The sequence below is a fragment of the Perissodus microlepis genome, chromosome 16 (genome assembly GCF_051167445.1).
Source record: "Perissodus microlepis isolate ML-2025 ecotype Zambia chromosome 16, ASM5116744v1, whole genome shotgun sequence".
Classification (NCBI taxonomy): Eukaryota; Metazoa; Chordata; class Actinopteri; order Cichliformes; family Cichlidae; genus Perissodus; species Perissodus microlepis.
In genome coordinates, this window is record NC_140476.1 from 34,628,637 (window position 1) to 34,643,002 (window position 14,366).

The following is a 14,366-nucleotide window of genomic DNA, read 5'->3' on the forward strand; positions in this document are numbered from 1 at the left end:
AATCAAGCTGCAGAATGCAATGCGCATTGTTGAAAGGTGTACGGTGCAATAAAAAAAATCTGCGAAAAAGCGAGGCAGTGACGATGAACAGCAGGATCACTGTGTCCTGTTTATTAATAAACAATAAAATATATTCCTATATAACAACATGCATAAAAGCAGAACGGTATTTGTACATCAGTGGGAAAATAGAGGTGGTTTGCTAGCTTTTGTGTGGCTTCCCCGGATCAGTGAAAAATTTCAAAAGAGAAATGAATGAACTTACCAGTTGGCCAGCTTCACATATCTTCCTCCAAGCTCGGTCCTTTATATTCCTGTCTCGGTAAAGAAAGCAGCTGGTGTCGTATAGCTCCGGGTGGTTTGCTACGGTGTTGATGAGCCTTTCCTCCATATTGAATGAAGTATGAAGGGCTTTGGCTGGACCTGCCCCTTTGACATAGGTCAGAGCCACGTCACCAGCCTCCTGATTGGTTGTCGCGGCTTCAGCAGGGACAGGTCAAAGTTGATGGGAAGATGGATCGAGCCAAATACAGGGCAAGCTTGGAAGAAAACCTTTTGGAGTCTGCAAAAGACTAGAGACTGGGGCGGAGGTTCACCTTCCAGCAGGACAATGACCATAAACATAAAGCCAGGGCAACAATGGAATGGTTTAAAACAAAACATATCCATGTGTTAGAATGGCCCAGTCAAAGTCCAGATCTAAATCCAATCGAGAATCTGTGGCAAGATCTGCAAACTGCTGTTCACAAGCGCTGTCCATCTAATCTGACTGAGCTGGAGCTGTTTTGCAAAGAAGAATGGGCAAAGATTTCAGTCTGTAGATGTGCAAAGCTGGTAGAGACAGACCCTAAAAGACTGGCAGCTGTAACTGCAGCAAAAGGTGGTTCTACAAAGTATTGACTCAGGGGGCTGAATAATTACGCACACCCCACTTTGCAGTTATTTATTTGTAAAAAAATGTTTGGAATCATGTATGATTTTCATTCCACTTCTCACGTGTACACCACTTTGTGTTGGTCTTTCTCGTGGAATTCCAAAAAAATTGATTCATGTTTGTGGCTGTAATGTGACAAAATGTGGAAAAGTCCAAGGGGGGCAAATACTTTTGCAAGCCACTGTATTTCCATCAATACAACTTCCCAGTTTGATTTCTTTTCTGTAGTCTGTTGGTTTTTACAAAGTATGTTTATATATTGTAGTGTGATTTATTTGTCTTAACCCTTACACCCTCATGAAATTGATTGTTTCTGGCTCAATGCGTGACATCTTGTCATGGAATTTTTTAAAAATAACCTGCTTTTCACGAGCATCATTTAAAGTGGACATAATAAAGACATTTCTTTTTTTTTTTTGTGTCCCGTTTGGATCTTTAGCCATCAGAATTGTTGTCTTAAGGCCAAGAAAGATGCCAAGCGGATTTATTTTACCAAGTGGATCATCATGGCCTTGCCATATTGGTCCATTTAGTCTTTTTATTAATAATTTCATTTAATTCTAGTTTTGTCTTGCGTATTTTGTTTAATATTTCTTGATCTTGGTGTGACACATAGGCTTTTTCTAAGGATTTGATGTTTTTCTCTAGTTCCTGAATTTTTTTGTTTTCTTCTTTCTTCTTATGTGATGAGAAAGAGATTATTTTACCTCTCATCACGGCTTTCCCTGCTTCCCAGAGGACAGATGCTGATGTTCCAGGAATGTCATTAAAGCCTAAATATAGAGTCCATTCTTTTTTAAAGTATTTGATAAACTCTTCGTCTTTGAGCAGTGATGTATTAAATCTCCAGTTTTTTCTTGGTGTAGTATTATTCATCTGTATTAGTGTTAAAGATACAGGAGCATGATCGCTGACAGCTATAGGATGAATCTCAGTGTCTGTAATGTTACTCAGCAGTGAGCTGCTGACCAGAAAATAATCCAGACGAGAGTAGGAGTGATGGACATGTGAGAAGAAAGAATATTCCTTACTGTTGGGGTGAAGGGAGCGCCATGCATCGCAAAGACCAAAGTCGCTCATATACTGTTTGATTATATTTGTGGACTGCCAGTTACGCTGAGTTCCTGCTCTATTGAGCCTATCCATTTCTTCATTTAGTCCCAGGTTGAGGTCTCCCCCCAGAACAATTGTGCAGTCTAGGTGTTCGGAGAGTGTACTAAAAAAACCGTGGAAAAAACTGTGAAAGAATGAGGGGTCATCAACATTTGGACCATATATACTTACAATACCTAGCTTTTTGTTAAGTATAGATAGTTTGACGATTAGGAATCTGCCCTCTGGATCTATAACTGTATCGAGTACTGTGAAATTAATATTTTTATGTATTAGAATTGCTACTCCTCTTTGTGTAGAATTGTAACAGGCTGAGAACACATTAGGAAACTCAGGTGTTTTAAGTTTATTCAAACCTGTGACAGGCATGTGGGTTTCTTGTAATAAAACAACGTCTGCCTGTAATTTTTTAAGTTGGTTAAGTATTTTTAACCTTTTTTCCCTAGAGCCAGCTCCATGCACATTCCATGTGACAAATCTTAGCATGCCCATAGTTGTGTGTTTGTGGCTAATGATGTACGCTGTGTGTCTCGCTTAGACGGGTGAGGAAAATGGAAACACTTTTTTTTTTTTTTTTTGTAAGTAAAGAGAAGAAAATGCGCGGCAAGAAGCTCCATAGGTCTGACTATGTGTGTGCATAATAACTAATATGAGCAAATGTGTGCATGTGTCCTGTATCTGTGTGCGCTGTGTGGCTCTTGTAAATGTGTTGCCTTTAAACGCATGTGTGTGCGTGATCGTGCAGAGTAAGCATGTAGAAATAGACAGTGTCGCTTGTGGATGGATAGGGAAACAGGTGATCGACATAGTGATAGAAAAGAGACGCAAATAAACCAAAGAGCAAGGTGTGTATGGGCTCAAAATGTGGTCATAAATATTTTGTACTTGTAAAAAAGATTTGTATGTGTAAAAAAGATTTGTGTGTGTGTAAAACAGATTTGTGTGTGCGTAAAAAAGATTTGTGTGTGGACTTAGAAAAAAAAACCCTGCAAGTTACAAGTACGAATTTTGACCCTATTTTTCTTCCTTTCATCTGATTGGTCAATGTCATGTCAATCACAAATGTAACAATCCAATCAGAGAACAGATGGGTTTGGCTGTCGGAGGGGCGCTTTTTTTGAACTGCAGGTCTTTGAAGGGAATAAATGCCCTTTTACATGCCAACCCAGCGTTTTTCTTCATCACCACGAAGGAAAACAGTCTGTGGTCGTCCGAGTTTGGTGATTTTTGTGTCACAGGTCTACGTGTTTAATATAGGGACTTCCACAGCCTTTTCAACAGCGCTGCGGACCGCGGGGTGGAGGCGGGCAGTGTTTTGGAAATGACAGTCTTCATTACAAAGCTTTCTTCGTTATGAATTAGCATACATGTTTTTATTGAACATTTGAAGAACCAGCAAAAAAAACAGAAACTCTTGTAGAGGACATAAAGTCAGAGATAGAAAAGACAAGGAGCAGGTGCATCTAGTACAGGTAGAGCTGCTGCAAAAACCCACAGAGCCCAGCAGCCAGCGTAACAAATTCTGGATCCTTTGCTTTTAGTTAGCAGTTAGCATTAGCAGCACATCCTGCGTCTGATGTGAAAGGACTTTTATGCTGCGCACTGTGACTCACAGCAATGGTCCTGGGTCAGCCCTGACTTTGTGTTAAACTAATCCTAAAGTAATAATGGTATTTCTAACCACTGATATACCACAACTTTTTCCTTTCAACAGCTACTGAAAGTTAGGGGACCTAGCTGCTATCCGATATTTATATAGAGATCCTCCAGCTTCAAACTGTATCACCCTTCAAGGACCTGCAGTTCAAAAAAGCGCCCCTCCGACAGCCAAACCCATCTGTTCTCTGATTGGATTGTTACATTTGTGATTGACATGACATTGACCAATCAGATGAAAGGAAGAAAAATAGGGTCAAAATTCGTACTTGTAACTTGCAGGGTTTTTTTTTCTAAGTCCACACACAAATCTTTTTTACGCACACGCAAATCTTTTTTTACGCACACACAAATTCTTTATACAGATACAAATCTTTTTTACGCACACACAAATCTTTTTTACACATACAAATCTTTTTTACGCACACACAAATTCTTTTTACATATACAAATCTTTTTTACGCACACACAAATTCTTTTTACACATACAAATCTTTTTTACAAGTACAAAATATTTATGACCACATTTTGAGCCCATAGGTGTGTGACAAGAGAGAGAGAGGGAAAAAGAAATAAAAACAGAAACATTCCAATTAAAGCATTGGCGGAGTGTGACGGTGACGTTGTACTAAATTAGCAAACTGAAATTACATAGTTAAGCAAAAGTTAATACAAGAGAGTGTGAGTGAAGAGAATAGTGTAGCGGATTCTTATCTGGTGTGCGGTCAATACAGCCATGGAGTGGTGCCAGGGTCGCGGTAGAGCTGTCCGTCCACGTAGAGCCGGTCCACGGCGATGACAGCCCGGGAGCCTTTCTGGATAAAACTACGTCGGACTGGGAAGAGGACCCTGCGTCGTTCCAGGATCTCTCTGGGGAACTGATCGTTCACGCTGAAATCCGTTCCTTTCAGCTCTCTGCCGCGACTCTTCACCTGCTCCTTCTGCTTGAAGTGGCCGAATTTGGCTACAATAGGACGTGGTCTCCCGCTTCCTGTCTTCGGAGCCCCTATGCGATGCACTCTTTCGAACCCTATGTTTTTCACCGTGTCCTCCGGCAGCTTCAGGTGGATTTTAATGAAGCTTCTCACGGTCGTTTCCGGGTCCTCTCCGGCAGACTCTGGAATACCAGAAAACACCAGCTTATCTCTCATGCTATGGGCTTGTAAATCTATAACGGTCTCTTTTATTTTTTTATTTTCTATGTTTAATTGGGTCACATTTTCGGTTAGAGATTTGACTGAGTCCCGTAGCGTGGCGTTTTCTGCAGCAAGTGTTTCCACCTGCCACTGGCTGAACTCCAGGGATTCTTTTAGAGATTTAAATTCCCGGTGTAAGATCTCCACCAGGGACAGCCTTGCATCAAAACTGGACAATCGCTTATCGATTGACTCCAGGATGTCGACGATATCTTTGCCGGCAGGCGATGTTGTGCCGGGGGAGTCTGCCGGGCAATATCTTTTAGATGACGGCGTCTCAGCCTTGGCCGGGGAAGACGCGCTCTGGGCCTTCTTCATTACTAAACCTTCGAAGCACCGGTCGATGTAATCTTGGAGAGCGTCTAAACTCTCCTCGTTGTCCTCCAGGGTGTTAGAGATGATAAGACAGATGTTGTTAGTTATATGACAGTTGGTTAGTTTATTTGGCAATACTGAAGTTTAAAGAAACTTTGTTAAATTCTATGCTACCATTCGCTTTTTTTTCCCGCCAAATCTCCGGCGTCTGACGTCACCTACAACATGGGTCGCTTACCTTTCCCCGTCACTTCCGTCACTTATCTCTCCTTCCCTCACTTACCTCTCCTTCTTTGGCTTTGGTTGCTAGCAGATTGCTGTGGTCACATCCCATAATACGCATAAAGACATTTCAATGTGGGGAGAAACACTCTAGCCAAACACCCGCATGGTCTCTGAAGATAGGGTGGGGTTGCTCATTTTATATTCCCTGACCAACCTCGCACACAAAGCAAATTCCTCAACACATCACGTGAGTCCATACCGTCACCTCATCTTGGAAACCTTTCTCTTCAGAGAGAAAATAATTTATGACCTTGTTTTCTGCTTAACAGTCACCTAGAGATTTATATCCCTGATAAGCAGGAGTCTGACTATCTGCTTAACATCTCCCATGAACTTACAATGGACCATTGTGTGTGCATATATGTGTGATAGAGCATAAGGCCCATTTGTAATGCTATCCTGCATACAACTGGTGACAATGTGATTCTACAATTACTAAGGTGATATGGTTAAAATATTTGATCAATACAACAGAAAAGAAATCTTGCACCACAATCTCCTCATCCATCCCTTTTGACTTCCTTAAATTAGAAAACAAAAATAATTAATGTAAAAATAACTTAAGAAACCTAAATAAGCAAAAAAAAAAAGAATAAAATTACATTTATTTCATCACATGTAAACTTGATGTTTTTAACACAGGAAATAAAAACATAACCTGTGTGTTGACAAAACCTTAAGGTATTGAAAAAAATCAACAGCACCTATCAATTGTAAGATTGGATAAAAAGGTTTTGGGTCTGTTTTTGAACACATACTCATTCAGTAACACAAACAAATTGCTCTGAAAGGTTAAAAAAAATTACACTAAATAAGGCACTAAATATAATAGAGGAAACATTTTCTATATCTGATCCTGTAGCAGTGAAGTTCAAACAGATAAAGTGCTCTACTGTTGGCAGTTCTCCCTGTGCGGATTCTCTCCAGCTACTGTTGTGATGTGATGATAGTAAATTGGCTGTAGATGTGAATAGTAGCATGAATTATGGTCTTACTGTGTAAGTCCTGTGATAAAGTGGGGAGATCTTGAGGTGAAACTCCACCAAATAATAGCTGGGAAAGACTTCTGCTCCTATGTCACCCTGATTCAGAAAATAATAAGAGAAATAAGAAAATTGATCGATCAATAGAAAAACCAATTACAGCTTTCCCACAGATGTTTAATTATGGTGGAGAAGGTTTGATACCATGTACTGTAATCTTTGGCTTTCACTGTGTTATTGAATCACTTCATGTTACAACACAAAGTAGTGATTTGTGTAGTATAAACCTTTCCGCTCAATTAATTTCAAACTTTTACATAGTGACTTATTTTATTAATATGCTTTTGAGAGCACACTTTTATTTGAATCACCAGCAAATGAAATTCTTAGTATTTCACTTGCAGTATGGTCTGTAGTTCTCCAGCTGTGTCATGACCAGCTTCCTGCTCAGTGTCCAACGTTTTGTTATTCATCTGCCTCTGTCAACACTAAAGGCTCTGGACGTTGTGCTATGTCTTTAAGAATCGACAGGTCCTTCCTGATTGGAGAGCTGGCGGCAGCTGATTGGTCCCCAAATCATATGACTGTTTTTAAAAGATCCCTCACCAGCAGTTGTCTGGGGGGCAGCAACTGACAGCAGCATCAGATCTGACCCTGGCTTCCAAACCCTGTGTTATTCGTGTGGGTGGTTCCAGAGATTTGCGGGGTTTTGTACATAGTGTGTAAATTAGTTCAATTGTAAATAGGCTCTGAAGCAGAAGGCAGCTGCCTTATTATTTTCTGTACAGTTTCTTCCTCTTTGTTCAATTAGGGAGTTAGGCGTAGTATCTGTCTTCTGTTTGGTTTTTGTTTCATGATTTTGGGGACCGGGGCGGGGTCACTTCCTTTTTAACCCTTATGTTGCATTCCAGTACCCCTAGACTGGGGAGTAACATAGCCTAAAAAAGAAACTTCTAATAAATCACCAACTAAATTTTCCCAGTTCTGTGACATGCCCACCAAGTAGGAAAATAATTTAATAAATAATAATTAAAAAAATGGTTATTGATTACACTATCTGTTCTCAGAAATGTGCATGCAGACATTCCAGTAACTGTTGTATTTCTGGGGCCGAAGCAGGTGACACGGAAACACATTTGAAACTGTAAAATTGACTTCCTAGATATTTTAGAGTCTCTGGGGAAAACCTGGACAAAGTCTTGATGATCTGCATGTTTTGATTTGACAAAGATTTTGCACCAGATGACCTTCTATATGAAAAACCCCTATATATCTCCCGGCTTAGGACCAGCATTACTTTACAATGGGTTTTGTACCTGGTTACTTCTTTCATCTGACCAATAGTGCTAAAATTGAAAACTTTTTCTCTCAGAGTGATGCTGAAAAATTGGTTTGAGCATTTGTTACTTTGAGGTTTGACTTTGACTGTAATTTGTTATTTTCTAAATGCTTCCACAGAAGTATTTAATTACTCCAAAATACTGTGGTGAGATTACCGAGACAGAGTCATTGAAAGAGGGATCATGCTTCCCTCATGATAGCTTCTATTAAGTGGCTTCCTTTGAAATTCAGAGTTGAATTAAAATCTGTCACGGGTCCGAGTGGTCTGCACTGAACAGGACTCAGGTGCAGAAACCCAGAGCAGAGACAGCAGATGGTGTAACAATAATTTATTAGGCTTAAGCGCAAGAAACACAGCAAGGACAAAACCCCCCCCCAAAAAAAAAAACAATAAGACGTGGAGTTTGACATGGCGTGGCCTGGGAAACGTGGCTAGGGCGAGTGAACGGGGCCTGAGATGCAGAGTGGAGCTAAGCAGGGAACAGTCACACTGAAGAGAGAAGACAGTGGAGTTAGGGAGGTAGTGGAGGTAGCTCTGAAGTGGCAAGTTGTAAGAGTATCAATTCTTACTTGCAGTAGGGGACATAGAGTGTTGAGAGGGGGGTGATGAGAATTCAGGGGAGCTGAGTGGCGTGGCAAGGCTGACCTGAGATCCGGGGTCTTCAGATGGAGTGTGATGGCAGGAGGGCAGGCAGGTGAGGCACATTGATTTTCAAAATGGTTGCTTGGTATCCTGAGTCCAGAGGTAGAGCGTGAGCAAAGGTGAATGCTGCAACTGCAGCACAAGAAAGTCTTGTTAACAAGCTAAACCACAGCAAGAACTTGAAGCATAAGGCCTGTTACCAACATGGGTTGATGACGAACTGGCAGTGAATGAACATCAACCTGTGGCTTAAATCCCTCTGGCTTGATTGCCTGCAATAGGCTCCAGGTGTGCAGGAGCTGGAGGAGTTGGCCCTGCCCAGGGGCGGATCCCAGGTAAGTTCAGGAACCTTATGAAAATTCCAGCCACCCACCGCAGACCATGACAAAATCCTTTCCCCACAAAGTCCCAAAGATCAGGCTGTAAAGAAAGCATAGCATATACACTTTCAGAGTGCAGGCTTACTTGTGGTTCTTAGTGTTTCCAAAATGAGATTTGCTTAATTAAACCTGAAACAATAGTGTTATCTAATAAAATGGATGGCACTGGGTCAACCGCAGGGTTGTTTTTTTGTTCTTTTTTTGTCTGCAGTCTGTCAGGCTGTCTAATCACAGAGGCAGGCTGTACTTCTCTGGCCTCAGCTCTAAGCTTGAACCCCTCTCATATGAGAAAGCTGGACCTGAGCTACAATCATCCAGGAGACTCAGGAATGAAGCTGCTGTTGGCTGGACTGAAGGATCCAGGCTGGAGACTGGACACTCTCAGGTATAAGAATAATATCTGATAGGGAAGGAAGAGCTGGAAACATTTCCTTTAAATAATGTTTGTTTCATGCAGACATGACATAAACAATCACACAGAGAAAACTTCTAACTATTTATTGCACTGTTTCTTCCTCTTTCATCTCTTTTTTATCATTGTGTGTTTATACACCTCTCTGTATTTAATCATGGGGTATTATAATTCTCTGGCTCGCTTCCACTGTGTCTTTTGATCTGTCTTCCACTTCTCAATCTAACTGGCTGTGGCAACCCTTTTCTGGTTCTGCCAGATGTTCCTTCCTGTTAAATGGGCGTTTTTTCCCCCCTTACTTCCCAGTTGTTGCAAAAGTGTTTGCTCATACGGGGTAATATGATTAATTGGGTTCTTCTCCTTACACTATAAAGGGCCTGGGGATACTGTTAATGTGATTTGGGACTATATAAATACAATTTAATTTGAATATAAACTGTATTGTGAAAAGCATTTTATTAACCATCCAAATCATTGAATTCTGGTGTATAACATCAAGCAGCACCTAGGCATGCAGACTGCTTCTACAAACATTTGTACTTGGTCTCAGGATTTTAGTTCATTCCTTTGTGGTATCATGATAGATACAAGTTCAGGTGAAAAATGTCCTCACTAATAATAATCAGTGTTTCAGCTGTCAGTGGGATTGTAATAGAGTGGAAGCGATTGGTCATAATAGCACCTCAGCTGTGATTTTAACTACTACTTCTTAGTAGTAGTTAAAATCACAGAGTGGTGCCATCGGATTCTAAAGTAATTTAGACAAGCTATATTACTTTATTTTTAACTGTAAAGCCAACCATGACTTTAACCATTTAACAGGCCACTAATCTGATTTATGGCATTGGACTTTCACATTTCCACACACCAATACAAATCCGTGCTCTAATGATAGTTTTTATGTATGAAAACAAAATCAACAAAACAAACCAGCACAAAGACTTCAAAGTGATCTTCACAGTGATTCTACAGGGTGGGCCATTTATATGCACCATTATATGCACATATATACACCGTAATAACATGGGAATGGTTGGTGATATTAAAGTCCTGTTTGTGGCACATTAGTATATGTGAGGGGGCAAACTCCTTGAGATGGGTGGTGACCATGGTGGCCATTTAGAAGTCGGCCATCTTGGATACAACTTTTGTTTTTTCAATAGGAAGAGGGCCATGTGACACATCAAACTTATTGGTAATGTCACAAGAACAACAATGGTGTGCTTGGTTTCAACGTAACCTTATTCTTTCATGAGTTATTTACAAGTTTCTCTTTGTTCACAGCCATTGACATGTCGAAGAGTTTAACACGTGAGGAGCGGATCGAAATTGTGTTGATACCTGGTGAACGCGGTAACCGGGTCATTGCAGCAGATTTCAATGCAAGACACCCTACGAGACCACCCATCTCCCATGCTACAGTTAGCAAACTGCGTGCTAAGTTTTGTGAAACTGGTTCAGTGTTGGATTTGCCAAAATGTGGACGCAAGAAAACTGTCACTAATGAAGAAACATCAGTGGCTGTCCTAGCTTCATTCAGCAAGAGCCCACAGCGTAGCACTTGCCGCATGTCACTGGAGAGTGGCATTAGTCGAACATCCCTTCGGCGAATATTAGCTACTCACAAATGGCACCCTTACAAACTCCAGCTACTGCAGCATCTCAACGAGGATGACCCAGATCGGCTCACAGAATTTGCAGAATGGGCAAAACAAAAATTGGAACAGGACCCTCAGTTCACGCAGAAGATTTTGTTCAGTGATGAGGCAAACTTTTATGTGAATGGTGAAGTTAACAAACAAAACCACCGCTATTGGTCTGACACTGACCCACATTGGATGGATCCCTCCAAGACTGTTGGAAGAACAAAAGTGATGGTTTGGTGTGGTATATGGGGCACAACGATAGTGGGTCCATTCTTCATCAATGGAAACCTCAAGGCCACTGGATATTTGAAATTGCTACATGATGATGTGTTTCCCTCTTTATGGACTGAAGCTGGCACGTTCCCTGAGTTTTTCCAGCAAGATGGTGCACCACCACATTATGGGTGCCAGGTCCGAGCATTCCTAGATGAACAGTTTCCTGGAAAGTGGATTGGTCGTCGTGGGCCAGTTGAATGGCCCCCAAGGTCTCCCGATCTGACCCCCTTAGACTTTTATCTTTGGGGTTATCTGAAGGTAATTGTCTATGGTTTGAAGATACGAGATGTGCAGCACGTGAAACTACGGATACTGGATGCCTGTGCTGGCATTTCTCCTGCGGTGTTGCTATCAGTGTGTGAAGAGTGGGAGAAGAGGGTTGCATTGACAATCCAACACAATGGGCAGCACATTGAACACATTTTATAAGTGGTCAGAAACTTGTAAATAACTCATGAAAGAATAAAGTTACGTTGAAACCAAGCACACCATTGTTTTTCTTGTGACATTACCAATAAGTTTGATGTGTCACATGGCCCTCTTCCTATTGAAAAAACAAAAGTTGTATCCAAGATGGCCGACTTCTAAATGGCCACCATGGTCACCACCCATCTCAAGGAGTTTGCCCCCTCACATATACTAATGTGCCACAAACAGGACTTTAATATCACCAACCATTCCCATTTTATTACGGTGTATCCATATAAATGGCCCACCCTGTACTATAGAAAAGTGAACAGGTAGAAATGGAAGCCACAATCCAGTTTGGAGATTCCTTCCCAGATGCCTTAACATCCACTCACATCTTGGGCCATTTGATCTCAGTAAATGGTGAGCTAGGCTTCACAATGAATTCATCAGAAACCTTGTCTGATTGTGACCCACACCTATTTTCACACCTTGGCTCGTGTAATTAGGTAGACGATCAGTAGGGGTCCATAACCCTTGTAGGGACATTCCCATAGGGCTTAAAAATCTGGGACTCTCCACCAATTGCTCTTAAAATGGAAGAAACTTCTCGGATGACAGGTCAAATGTCTTCAAGAAAGTTGAAGAAGTCGCTTCAGAACGCTTTTCTTTCCAAGCTCCTTAGACTATGATGGCCTGGATGACTGAGAACCTTGACAGACAGATTTATCATCATAGTATACAGTATTGCATAAGATTTTTTTTTAAATTCTTTTGTTTTAGCATTGTAGTAAAGTTCATGATTGATACCAAAGGCAAGGAGGTGTCCTTTCCAGCTAAACAGAAGAGGAATATACAAATAATGAACGTCACAGTTTGAATCAGTCATATTTCATTCAATACAGTGGTGTACTGACAGATCCAGGATCAGTCCAAATGATCAGCAGTTTGATCCACGTATGGATTCAATTCAATTCAATTCAATTTTATCTATAAAAGGGGGGCGGGGCCATCTGCTGCGACCGGTTGGGGTGAAAGAAGGAAAACAGGATAAAGGCATGCTGTGTGAAGAGAGATAGAGATTAATAACAGGTATGCTTCAATGCAGAAAGGTCTATTAAAACGTAGGTGGTGTCCAAATTCATGGGCTGCATTCTCCTGAGGCTGCATTTGTAGGCCAATTACGTCACAGCGACGCAAGGAAGGCTGTCCAAATTAGTAGACTCCTCTGAATGCAGCCAACAAATGGATCCTCCTTTTCTTCGAATTTGAAGGATGGGTCAGGTGTGTCCTTCGTGGCCCACCATATCCCAGAATTCATAGCGTGTCACAGCCAGTTCCAGTTTTCAAAAATGGCGGCCACTACTAAGTTTTTAATATTACTCTTATTATAATAATGGATTGGATTTATATAGCGCTTTTCAAGGCACCCAAAGCGCTTTACAATGCCACTATTCATTCACTCTCGCATTCACACACTGGTGGAGGCAAGCTTGTAGCCACAGCTGCCCTGGGGCAGACTGACAGAAGCGAGGCTACCATATCGCGCCATCGGCCCAACACCAGTAGGCGGTAGGGTAAAGTGTCTTGCCCAAGGACACAACGACCAGGACAGAGAGCCCGGGGATCGAACCGGCGACCTTCCGGTTACAGATACGCTTCCCGACCCCCTGAGCCACGGTCGGGGGGGTTATTACTCTTTCTGTGTCACAAAATAAACTTTGAACATATTTTCAGGCGAGAATATAGCCATGTAAACTTCAGATATGCTCAGTTTATAAAGATATCACATATTTGCAAAAATGCTAAGACGTTTTCGGAGACGTCTGTTATCCACCAGCTTGATAGTTAGAAACTGTTCTCAGACATGTGAAGCTAGAGACACCGGCAACCATAGTCAATTGTCTTCCAGGGGCCAGAGCAGGCGACATTGAGGGAAATTTAAAACTGCTGGCTAAGAGTAAACGTAAATTCAGTAAGATCATAATTCATGTCGGCAGTAATGACACCCAGTTACGCGAATCGGAGGTCACTAAAATCAATATTGAATCGGTGTGTAACTTTGCCAAAACAATGTTTTGGTTTGGTTTGCCTGTCCCATTTGGTTCTTTAGCCGTCAGAATTGTTGTCTGAAGACCAACAAGGAGACCCAATGGATTTACTTTGCCAAATGGATCATCACGGCCTTGCCGTATTGGTCCATTTGATCGACCTTTGTTGTTATTATTTATTTTATTTTCAGTTGTTACAGACGGGACAGACATGACTGAAGGATAGAAAGGGGAGAAAGAAGATGAAGGAAAAGAAAAACAGAAGGGAAGAGGGACAGTGAGAAAGGGCACTTAAAAGGAAAAAGAAGAGAAAACAAATCTCCTGGATCACCTGTTGAGAGAAAAAGAAGAGAAAACAAGCAAAAAAAACAGAGCAACATACTAAACACAACACCATCACGTTAATCTAGCTAAGTGTAAACAACAGTAAATACTAATATTGAATGTTGTTGTGTAGCAAGCAGGACCGACAGCGCACAATGTGCTTGGAAATAGCAGCCAATAAAGGTGTAGTTTATGTCTATGAACAGTGAACACCCGTGTGCACACCTGTGTGGATCAGCACGCTTGTATTCAGAAGGTTTCCCCTTGTAATGGTCTGCTAGAGGATGTAGAGAGCCATAGCCCTGTCACCCAGGGCATGAAGCAGGCATGGAGGAGATCCAGGTTCCAGACATCCAGAGGCCCCAGAGTGCGAGAGCCCAAGGAGGACCACCGGAGGGGCATC

General features: G+C 41.6%; 1 protein-coding gene across 1 annotated transcript in view; it reads left to right on the top strand.

Moving 5' to 3' along the window:
- Nucleotides 1-14,366, top strand: part of LOC146371298 (protein NLRC3-like) — an 85,619-nt gene that overhangs the window by 52,510 nt on the left and 18,743 nt on the right. Inside the window, exon 8 of the mRNA XM_084907810.1 lies at nucleotides 9,058-9,231. Coding sequence (XP_084763936.1) covers nucleotides 9,058-9,231 — 174 coding nt within the window. The remainder of the gene's footprint in view (nucleotides 1-9,057; nucleotides 9,232-14,366) is intronic.